This window comes from Scyliorhinus canicula, chromosome 13, assembly GCF_902713615.1.
Source record: "Scyliorhinus canicula chromosome 13, sScyCan1.1, whole genome shotgun sequence".
Classification (NCBI taxonomy): domain Eukaryota; kingdom Metazoa; phylum Chordata; class Chondrichthyes; order Carcharhiniformes; family Scyliorhinidae; genus Scyliorhinus; species Scyliorhinus canicula.
Window position 1 is genome coordinate 51,335,793 of NC_052158.1, and position 12,296 is coordinate 51,348,088.

At 46.1% G+C, this 12,296-nt stretch overlaps 1 protein-coding gene across 1 annotated transcript; it reads right to left on the reverse strand.

Annotated features, from left to right (window-relative positions):
- Window positions 1-288: 288 nt before the first annotated feature.
- Window positions 289-12,024, reverse strand: LOC119975602 (probable G-protein coupled receptor 139). Its single transcript, XM_038815389.1, has 2 exons — window positions 12,009-12,024; window positions 289-1,208 (listed from the first exon to the last, which is right to left on the reverse strand). Exons 1-2 carry the CDS (start codon window positions 12,022-12,024, stop codon window positions 289-291), a joined length of 936 nt encoding a protein of 311 aa, XP_038671317.1.
- Window positions 12,025-12,296: the final 272 nt, after the last annotated feature.

Here is a 12,296-nt window from a genome sequence, read left to right on the forward strand (position 1 = left end):
GAGTGTGGAACATGATCTTTAATGTTGCACCTCTTTTAAGGCCCATTAATTTTATGTATTTTGAAAATCTGTACGTTAACTCTTTCAACCCAGTAATCAAACTAACACCGGAATACCTCATGTTTTACGTATCTTGCTCCATCCGACATGTCACTTATCCACATGAAAATTAATCTTTAATATTTGGACCATTATATATAACTAACCAAGCTGCCACTGTTTGCCTTTCATTTTCCCACCTCTATTTGAAGAATATGATAGGCATTTACTGGAAAAACTATATCTGCTTCAGCTCGATGCTATTTTTGAATGATGACATAATTTCCCATTCAGAGTAAACACATATTTCACCCCATTCTTTAATTCGCTCCTGAATTTCCTCTGTGTCAGACCATAAATGCAAGTGTTTGTGCCGGAACTCAGTAGCTGCAGCATGAAACCAACTTGTTGCATAATGTATATAGGGTTACTGTAGTATTTGTTTGAGTAACCAAAGTTCATCACTGGCCAGTTTAATGAGTGCACAACGTACGTCATCCACAGTAGGATGAAATTGGCAGAAATAGCAAACAGCAAGACCATTGATTTCCTCCGGTTCTTCATCTCGGTGTCATTCTGGTTTTCACTGTTGCTCCGAAGTCCACTGCGGACTCTATTTGCCGCTATAATATGTCTGACTGTGAGTGCATTGAACAGCATAATTAAAAGCATCGGTAATAGAGGAGTTATGATACTATCGATACACTCCAATGCTTTCCACAACGGGGACGTGTGATACTCTGTTCTTGGAACACAATGCCATGGCATGCTGTCAATTATGAAGGCAGGTTCAGTTAAAAAATAAAATTGAATACTCCTCAGGCAGCTCACGACAAACACAATGGTGATAACCACCTTCGCTGTTTTCTCTGTACAATATTTTGACTGTATCTTCTGACAGCAAATTGCTACAAAGCGATCAAAAGTGAAGGCAACCGTAAACCAAACAGAACAATCGACAACGACAATGTATGATACAAGGTTCAGAGTACAAATTGGAGTCAGAAGCAGAATAGTAACTGGCAAATATATTCTATTAATCCGATGAAATATCACATGGATGAAAACCACCATTAGATCCGCCGCTGTCATTGCCAGTAGGTAGCAGGTAATGCATTTGGAAAGACCGCATTTTCCTCGTAGCAGGATCACTATCGCCACCAAATTAACTGTAGAAATAAAGTAAAGATGAAATTTTCCGTGAGACTGTTGCGGAACACTGGTTTGAGGGAGTCATTTAAAGCCTATTGTAGACATCTGAAAATGCATGTTCTGTAGTTGTGAAATGACTTGATTGGTAATTTAAAGGGTTACCCAGTTATTTCCCAGTACGGATATCTGTGGCAGAAATTAGGAAATGACTATAGATTGATTAGATGCCAAAAATGATGATTCTGTCAGATAGAGCGAAATGTGCTCACGAGAAAATACTGTTCCTTTTTCTGGAGAATTGACTTGTATCAATCACATATATGCCCGGTTTTACCAATGTCTTCAAATCCAAATATCTTAGACACAGCGTTGTCGTTTGGAATAACACGCCATACAAAATAGATGGTAAGCTTTCATTGTTTGGGGTTATGGTTGGTACAACACGAAAAACGTATTCTCTTTGTATTGTGAGTGCAACATGGAGAGCAGATCTTCGTCTTCTTGGGTTATGACAACATACTCTCTACCTTTCTGTGGAACATACTTAACATCTTGTATAACTGTCTGTCCAACATGCGGAGAGCATCCTCACCCAGTTGTATAATGATCTGTGCAACATGAAGATAGCATCCTCGCCCTGATGATCTGTGCAACATGAAGAGAACATCCTCGCCCTGATGATCTGTGCAACATGAAGATAGCATCCTCGCCGTTATGATCTGTGCAACATGGAGAAAGCATCCTCGCCCTGTTGCACAATGATCTGTACAACGTGAAGAGTACATCCTCACCCTATTGTATAGCCGTCTCGACAACATGAGGAGCATGCTGTATATTCGTGTATTGTTTTAGTTTTTGCATTTGATTGTGACAACTGTGCAAAATGGCAAATGAATAAAACATATACAAACAGAAACATAAAATGACGAAGGGGACAACAGAATAATAGGAAACATATGTACAACTATAAGGCCTGTAGATTGCCGCTCCCCGCCCAGTAGTTGGTTACCACAAATGTCCGATATGACTATTTACATGTGGCCCAATGATAAACAAAAACCAGAGGCGTGCTTGCAGCCTTCGAAACTTACTCCGTTGTGTTGTTGCGGCCGCACCAATGGGCTCACTTTCCTTATGTAACCTTTTGTTCCTCTGCCTTGCTTCCCCGCTACTCTTGGTAGCGTCTCCCCTCCTCCTTTCTCCCAATCTCCTCTCCCCCTTCTTTTCTCCATTTGTATATTTGAGTCTCTCCCCCCAGGCCGTGCTTCCCGCTCCCTTGTTGGTTTCTGATCACGAACAGATCCCTGAGCCGGTCTGTAAATTGCTTCCATGTGTTGAGGAAGTGTCCTCTGATGGGGAAATGTATCTTTAGCAATTTAAGGAATTCCGTGAAGTTAATTAACCAGTCATGATGTTTTGGGTGGCAATGCTGATCTCCAGCTGAGCAGGAGCCTCCAGCAGATGATTAGGGAGGTAAAGACTTTTGCAGCTTCCCCTCCCCCCCCCCCCCCCCCCCACCCCCCGTAAATAGCTCTGGCTGTTCCGATACCCTGACGACCGCCACTAGTGGACGTGCCTCTACCCTCCCACAACCTTGGATATGGTCTCGAAAAAGGCGGTCCAGTACACAAGAAATAAGTCTGGGTCAAGACCAGAACATGTGGGTGTGGGTGGCCAGGTCTCCATGGCACCATTCACATTTGCCCTCCACCTTCGGGAAGAACCAAGATAGGCGTTCTAGTCAGGTTTACCCTGTAGAACATAGAACATACAACATTACAGCACAGTACACGCCCTTCGGCCCTCGATGTTGCGCCGACCTGTGAAACCATCTGAAGCCTATCTGACCTACACTATTCCATTTTCATCCATATGTCTATCCAGTGACCACTTAAATGTCCTTAAAGATGGCGAGTCTACTACTGTTGCAGGCAGGGCGTTCCACGCCCTACTGCTCTCTGAGTAAAGAAACTGCCTCTGACATCTGTCCTATATCTACCACCCCTCAATTTAAAGCTATGTCGCCTCGTGTTGGTCATCACCATCCGATGAAAAAGATTCTCACTGTCCACCCTATCTAACCCTCTGACTATCTTGTATGTCTCTATGAAGTCACCTCTCAGCCTTCTCCTCTCTAACGAAAACAATCTCAAGTCCCTGAGCCTTTGCTCGTAAGACCTTCCCTCCATACGAAGGTAACATCCTAGCAAATCTCCTCTGAACCCTTTCCAAAGCTTCCACATTCTTTCTCTAATGTGGTGAGCAGAACTGCAGGCAGTACTCCAGGAGCGGCCGCACCAGAGTTATGTACAGCTGCAGCATGACCCCATGGCTCCGAAACTCAATCCCCCTACTGATAAGCGCTAGCACACCATATGCCTTCTTAACAGCCCTATTAACCTGGATGGCAACTTTCAGGGATTTCTGTACCTGGATACCGAGATCTCTCTGTTCATCTGCACTACCAAGAATCTTGCCATTACCCCAGTACTCTGCATTCCTGTTACTCCTTCCAAAGTGAACCACCTCACACTTTTCCGCATTAAACTCCATCTGCCACCTCTCAGCCCAGCTCTGCAGCTTATCTATGCCCCTCTGTATCCTATAACATCCTTCAGCACTATCCACAACGCCACCGACCTTCGCGTCATCTGCAAATTTACTAACCCATCCTTCTACACCTTCTTCCAGGTCATTTATAAAAATGACAAACAGCAGTGGCCCCAAAATAGATCCTTGCGGTACACCACTTGTAACTGAACTCTGGGATGAACATTTGTCTTCTTTCAGCTAGCCAATTACTGATCCAAACCTCTAAATCACCTTCAATCCCATACTTCCTTATTTTCTGCAATAGCCTACCGTGGGGAACCTTATCAAACGCCTTACTGAAATCCATATACACCACATCAACCGCTTTCCCCTCATCCACCTGTTTGGTCTCCTTCTCAAAAAACTCAATAAGTTTGTGACGCATGACCTACCCTTCACAAAACCGTGTTGACTATCGCTAATCAACTTGTTCTTTTCAAGATGATTATACACCGTATCTCTTATAACCTTTTCCAACATTTTACCCACAACCGAAGTAAGGCTCACAGGTCTATAATTACCAGGGTTGTCTTTACTCCCCTTCTTGAACATTTGCTATCCTCCAGTCTTCCGGCACTATTCCTGTCGACAAAGACGGCATAAAGATCAAGGACAAAGGCTCTGCAATCTCCTCCCTGGCTTCCCAGAGAATCCTAGGATAAATCCCATCTGGCCCAGGGGACTTATCTATTTTTACACTTTCCAAAATTGCTAACACCTCCTCCTTGTGAACCTCAATCCCATCTAGCCTGGTCGACTGTACCTGAGTATTCTCCTCGACAACATTGTCTTTCACCAGTGTAAACACTGTCGAAAAATATCCATTTAACGCTTCCCCTATCTCCTCTGATCCGACACTCAACTTTCCACTACTATCCTTGATTGGCCCTAATCTTATTCTAGTCATTCTTTTGTTCCTGATATACCGATAGAAAGCCTTAGGGTTTTCCTTGATCCTATCCACCAACAACTTTTCGTGTCCTCTCCTCGCTCTTCTTTACTCTCCCTTTAGGTCTTTCCTGGCTAACTTGTAACTGTCAAGTGCCCTAACTGAGCCTTCATGTCTCACCCTAACATAAGCCTTCTTCTTCCTCTTGACAAGTGCTTCAATTTCCTTAGTAAACCACGGTTCCCTTGCTCGACAACTTCCTCCCTGCCTGACAGGTACATACTTATCAAGGACACGCAGCAGCTGTTCCTTGAAAAAGCTCCGCATTTCGATTGTGCACATCCCCTGCAGTTTCCTTCCCCATCCTATACATCCTAAATCTTGCCAAATAGCATGATAATTGCCTTTCCCCCAGCTATAATTCTTGCCTTGTGGTATTTCCCTATCCCTGCCCATCGCTAAAGTAAACATAACCGAATTGTGATCACTATCACCAAAGTGCTCACCTACATTTAAATCTAACACCTGGCCGGGTTCATTACCCAGTACCAAATTCAATGTTGCATCGCCCCTTGTTGGCCTGTCTACATACTGTGTCAGAAAACCCTCCTGCACACACTGCACAAAAACTGACCCATCTATAGTACTCGAACTATATTATTTCCAGTCAATATTTGGAAAGTTAAAGTCCCCCATAACAACTACCCTGTTACTCTCGCTCCTGTTGAGAATCATCTTTGCGATCCTTTCTTCTACATCTCTGTAACTATTCGGAGATCTATAAACAACTCCCAACAGGTGACCTCTCCTCTCCTGTTCCTAACCTCGGCCCATGCTACCTCAGTAGACGAGTCCTCAAACATCCTTTCTACCACCGTAATACTTTCCTTGATTAACAATGCCACACCCCCCCCCCTCTTTTACCATCTTCTCTGTTCTTACAGAATCATCTAAATCCTGGAACTTGCAACAACCATTCCTGTCCCTGCTCTACCCATGTCTCAGAAATCGCCACAACATCGAGACCCCAGGTACCAACCCATTCTGCAAGCTCACCCACCTTATTCCGGATGCTCCTGGCGTTGAAGTAGACACACTTCAAACCAGCGTCTTGCTTGTCGGTGCCCTGTTTCGAACTTTTAACCCTATCCCTGACCTCTCTACTCTCAACATCCTGTACACTGGGACTATAATTTAGGTTTCCATCCCCCTGATGAATCAGTTTAACCCCCCCCCCCCCCCCCCCGAAGTGCACTAGCAAATCTCGCCCCCAGGATATTGGGACCCCTCTGGTTCAGGTGAAGACCATCCTGTTTGTAGAGGTCACACCTACCCCAGAATAAGCCCCAATTATCCAGGAAACCAAAACCCTCCCTCCTGCACCATCCCAGTAGCCACGTGTTCAACTCATCTCTCTCCTTATTTCTCACTTCGCTAGCACGTAGCACGGGTAACAACCCAGAGATAACAACTCTGTTTGTTCTAGCTCTCAGCTTCCACCCTAGCTCCCTGAATTTCTGTCTCAAATACCCATCTCTCTTCCTACCTATGTCGTTGGTGCCTATGTGGACCACGACTTGGGGCTGCTCCCCCTCCCCCTTAAGGATCCCAAAAACACGATCAGAGACATCACGAACCCTGGCACCTGGGAGGCAACATACCAACTCTTTTGTTCCCACAGAACATCCTGTCTGTTCCTCTAACTATGGAGTCCCCAATGACAAGTGCTCTGTTTCTCTTCTCCCTTCCCTTCTGAGCAACAGGGACAGACTCTGTGACAGAGACCTGTGCCCCATTGCTTACCCCTGGTAAGTCGTCCCCTGCAACAGTATCCAAAACGGTATACTTGTTATGGAGGGGAACGACCACAGGGGATCCCTGCACTGCCTGCCGGTTCCCTCTCCCTCCCCTGACGGTAACCCATCTACCTCCTTCTTTTACCTGAGGTGTGACTACCTCCCTATAACTCCTCTCAATAACCCCCTCCGCCTCCCGAATGATCCGAAGTTCATCCAGCTCCAGCTCCAGGTCCCTAACGCGGTTCTCGAGGAGCTGGAGTTGGGTGCACTTCCCGCAGATGTAGTCAGCAGGGACACTCGAGGAGAGCCTTTCCTCCCACATTCTGCAGGAGGAACATTCAACAGCCCCAACCTCCATTCCCACTGAACTAACTTCCCAACAACTGAAAACTAAAAAAAAAAAATTGTTAGTTTAGCAATCCAATGGACAGAACTTTGTTTTTGGTTAGAGTAGGAGAATGGGTGGGACACACTACATAAGTAGTGTTTCGGGTAAAGCTGTCACTCGAGAACAGCCCCTTCATAAACCACCTTCAACTTACGCTGAACGCACTGCACGTATGCAAATCTCCCCGGAACAGCCAATCAGAAGCTCTGCTCTGCTTCCCTCTGCTGTGCACTACCTTAAGCTGCGTTTGGAACAGCCCTGCACATGAGGTGGAGCTCTCTCTATACAGAGCTTTAATCCAGACTTCTCCCCTTATTTCCATGCCTATTCTTTCTTCCCATTTTTCCCGTGCCTCACCCAATGATTTCCTTACCTCCTCCCGCAGCCGTCCATAAATGTCGGAGCAGCTACCGTCCCCTATTTCATCCAATGTCAGATGTTTGTCGACTAAAGAGTGTTTGGGTCACTGGGGAACATTGCGGTCTCCTTGTGGGGGACGTTCTTTTGTTCAAGTACTGGAGCTCATTCCCCTTTCGGGCACTCGAGCTTATTTGTTATGATCGCCTGAGGTGGTCCTCCTGATTTGGGCCTTTTCCGGAGTGACTGTGGCCCCATTAGAGCTCTGGGGTTTGGCGAAGCTTTTTCTACGACCAGTTCCCCGAGCATACTCGCAACATGCTCTGTCAAGTTGCTGCCCTCTGTGCTCTAAGATAGTGCCAAAAATCCTTAGATTCTGGCAGCAGGAACATTTTACCTGATCATCCACCTTCCGCTTGACCATTCTCTATATAGTTACCACCGTGCCACTTCGGCCTAGAGCGAGGTAACCGATCATTCTGGTGGGTTGCTGCTTACTCCAGGACCTGCACCATCGCTTCCTGGTTTTTCAGTCTCCTCTCTGTTCTTTCCAATTAATCGTTCATTGGGCACAGAGCAGTTTCTATGGCCGACTTCATTGCCAACATGAGATCCTCCTTTATGGACCCCCTATGTCATTGGAGCTCTATTGAAATAAACTCCTTCCACTGTTCCGTCGGTGGGTTGGCCGACGTTTGAGTTCACGATCCTTTGGGTTTGCATTGCGTTGCTCTGCATAACTCCGCACGTCTCCTCGCTCTGAAGTCTGGATCTGCCACTCACAACTCTTACTATTGTGATTATCTTTCCGGCTCCATGGTATTCAAAAGTATTCCCTTGGGTGCTTGTTAGTTTGGAGTGAGAGTGGGGTATATATTTTATGTCTATGGTCTCCAATTTATGGGTTCATAAAGCCTAAGTTGGTTACCAAGGGAAAGCCACTTTCATGCGACCGTCACCGGAAGTCCAGCATATTACATATAGGTCTGTACAACATGCAGAGCACATCTTAGTCCTTTTTGTGTTCTAGTCTCTAACAATGTGGAGAGCACATCCTCGCCCTGTTGTATAATGGTCTGTACAACATGGAGAGTGCATCCTTGCGCTGATATATAGTGACCTGTATAATATAGAATCCATAGACAGAATGTCTACAGTGCAGAAAGATGCCATTCGGCCCATCGAGTCTGGACGAAAACTTCAAATGTGCACTCTACCGATAAAGCCAATTCCCGTAACCCCATAGCCTTCGTTGTACATCCCTGGACACTGAGGGACAATTTGTCATGTCCAATCCACCAAACCTGCACATCTTTGGACTGTGGAGCCGGAGCAAACCTACGCAGACAGGGGGAAAACATACAAACTCCACACAGACAGTGACCCAAGCCAGAATTGAACCCGGTTTCTGTCGTTGTGAGGCAGCAGTGCTAACCACTGTGCCACCGTGTTGCCCTGGAGGAAAGCACATCCTCCCCTATTGTACATTGGCCTTTATAACATGGAGAATGTATCCCCCAGCATGTTATATGCTAGTCTGTGCAACATAGCGACGATATCATCCCATATTATAGATTGGACTCTACAACATGGAGAGAACATCCTCCTCTGGTGTATATTAGTTTGTACAACGTGTAGAGCGCAGCCTCAGCATGTTGTACAATGATCACTACAACATGGAGAGCACATCTTCCCCTATTGCATATTAGTTTGTACAACATGGAGAGCGCATCCTTACCCTGATGTTCAATGAGCTGTACAACACGGAGAGCACATCCTCCCCTGTTGTATATTAGTTTGTACAACATATAGAGCACATCCTGACCCTGTTGTACAATGATCACTACAACAAGGAGAACGCATCATAGAACATAGAACATACAGTGCTGAAGGAGGCCATTCGGCCCATCAAGTCTGCACAGACCTCAATTAAGCCCTCACTTCCATCCTATCTCCGCAACCCAATAACCCCTCCTACCCTTTTTGGTCACTGAGGGCAATTTCTTGTGGCCAATCCACCTAACCTGCATGTCTTTGGGCTTTGTGAGGAAACCGGAGCACCGAGAGGAAACCCACACAGACACGGGGAAGACGTGCAAACCCAGCGGGGAATCGAACCCGGGACCCTGGCGTTGTGAAGCCACAGTGCTATCCACTTGTGCTACCATCCACCCCTATTGTACATTCGTTTGTACATTGTGTAGAGGGCGGCCTCAGCCTGTTGTACAATGATCTCTACAACATGGAGAGCACGTCCTCCCCTGTTGTAAATTAGTTGTGCAACATGTAGAGCGCAGCTGCAGCCTGTTGCACAATGACCTCTAGAGCATGGATAGCATATCTTCCCCTATTGTATACTGGTTAGTGCAGCATGGAGAGCTTATCCCCACTCTGTTGTAAAATGATCTCTAAAACTTGGAGAGAACAGCTTCCCATTTTGCATATCGTTTTTTACAACACGAGAGCGCACCTTCGCCCTGTTATTTAATGGTCTCTAAACCATGGAGACGGCTCGACCTCCCTGCTGTAAATTGGCTTCTCCAACACGGGCAGTGGACCACCAACCCCCCCCCCCCCCCCCCCCCTTCCCATTGTATATTGGTGTGTACAACATGGAATGCACATCCTCGCCGTGTTCTTTATCTTGTTCTAATAAATTTAGAGTACCCAATGTTTTTCCAATTTTGGGGAAATTTAGTGTGGTCAATTCATCTACCAGGCACGTCTTTTTGGGTTGTAGGGTTGAGACCTACGCAGCCAGGGGGAGAGTGTGCAAACTCCACACGGACAGTGACCCCCGGCTGCGATGTAAAACGGGTCCTCAAGCGCTGTGAGGCAGCAATGCTAACCACTGTTCCACGGTGCTTCCCGAACTGTGTTTAATGGTCTCTAAAACCGCGGCGGATACGTCATCCTCTGTTGCATTTTGGTTTATACAACAGGCAGAGCGCATCTTCGCCCTGTTGGATGAGCGTCCCTACGGAAAGGCGAACTAAATTATTTTTCCTTTTGAAAATGATATATTTTTTCTCGTGACCTGCGTCTTAAAGGTGCCGTATGCAGAGAACAGAAATCCAATTCTGTTGGACTTATGGCACACAGCCACATAAACTGGTGGACTGTCCCTTCTACATCAATCAGCTGGAAAACATAATCAAACCTGGAATCAAGTAAATACAAACAACAATAACACAAAATTTAATTCTGCAATAAAACTGCAAGAACTATATTCACGAATAGCATAAAGCATTTCACAGTCGTAATTCATTTCTAATATGATGTCGAGTCTGCATTATCGAAATGTTTCTATTCCGAACATTGAATGCTTTGTATTTCAACGATGTGTGGTGAAAATTAGGAACACGTTATTAATTATTTCAAGAAATTACTTTTAAAAATGCAGCACACTGTATACTTAACCTGTAGCTCAAAACAATGGAAATGTAAAATTAGCTATCACATGTTGATATTCAAATGTTTCATTGTCTTACCAGGAATCACAACGGCTACAACAACCGGGGAGAAAATAAGGTCTATCTGGTATATTACAGGGTATCCCATTTCGGTTCTGAACCTGCAGCAAATGATGTAGCCCTGGCTGTCAGAATATAGAGACTTGTACAGACACGCCCTTATAAATACCGAACGTAATGCCCATGGAGAGTGCTCCCCCGGAGAATGTGAGTAGAGAAATTAGTTCCCTCCCACTGAACAAACTGATTTATTGCAAGGACTTAAGTGTGGCAATACGTCAGTTAGAGACTATGAAAAACAAAATACCTTTATTTCTTGAAATCTGTGAGTAAGTGCATTGAAAATCTATTTCAAATTTTCCCAGTTCGGAGCTGGGTGAACAACCTCATTATCAACAGCTCTGGTGTTGTATTGAATGAGTTTTATTGACATAAATCATGTTGTGGAGTCAAACTAAGATCATCATAGATCATAGAACTTACAGTCCAGAAAGAGGCCATTCGGCCCATCGAATCCGCACCAGCCATTGGAAAGAGTACCTCCACCCTATCCCCATAAACCAGTAACCCCACCCAACACTAAGAGCAATTTTGGACACCATGGGAAGTTTATCATGGCCAATCTACCTAACCCGCACATCTTTGGACTGTGGGAGGAAACTCGAGCATCCGGAGGAAACCCACGCACACGGGAAGAACGTGCAGACTCTGCACATACAGTGACCCAAGCCGGGAATAGAACCTGGAACCCTGGAGCTGTCAAGAAATTGTGCTAACCACTATGGTACCGTGAAAAGTGAAATCCTACAAATATGCAGCAGGTCTGGCAGATTCTGGGGAGAGGCAAATAGCCGCAGAATTGAACTGAAATAACAATCCCACTGATAAAATCCCTGGCTGTCACCCGCACCGGGCAAATCATCGGTACAGGGACCGGCGCCTACTTTTTGGTCTTAAGACCAGATGGATCCTGTGGACACAGCCGCAGAATAGGAGAATCAAGCCCAAAGTCTCAGAAACGGAGAGTCCGACCCATTAGGTTTGTAGTTTTCCAAGCAAAAGCTGGTTGCCTTTGGACAGTGCCTTTGCACATTGTGAATAGCTAAAAGGTGTTGGGCTGGATGGTCCGATCGCTAACTCCGAATCACATTCAGCCATCAACTGGAGAATCATAGGTTCCGACCAAATCAGGGCAGCACCTCTTGCGTGATGCCCCGCCCGCTTCAAAGCATATGGACGTATCGACAGCCTCAAGATATTGGTTGAGACCCGCACCTGACGGCCGAGTCCTCAACAGCGTCAGTTGCCTCTCGACTCACCTGCCAACTTCAGCATGGCGCGTGCGGACTCAGACTCAGGATGGGCACTATTTCGCTGCTAGGTCCACGAGCGGTCTCCACCATGTGCCATGGCATGGTCGCTGCAGGCCGCCGACGTGCACATGCATGGGCCACGGACCGGGCAATTCTTGAGGCCGGATCAGCAGCGAGAGCAGGGTGTTCTACGCTGCCGGCATGCTGACGCCCAGCAAAACAGGGAATCGGTGGCCGTTTTATGACACATTTTCTGGGGTAAACACGATGGACGGGATTCTCTCAGCCCGGGGC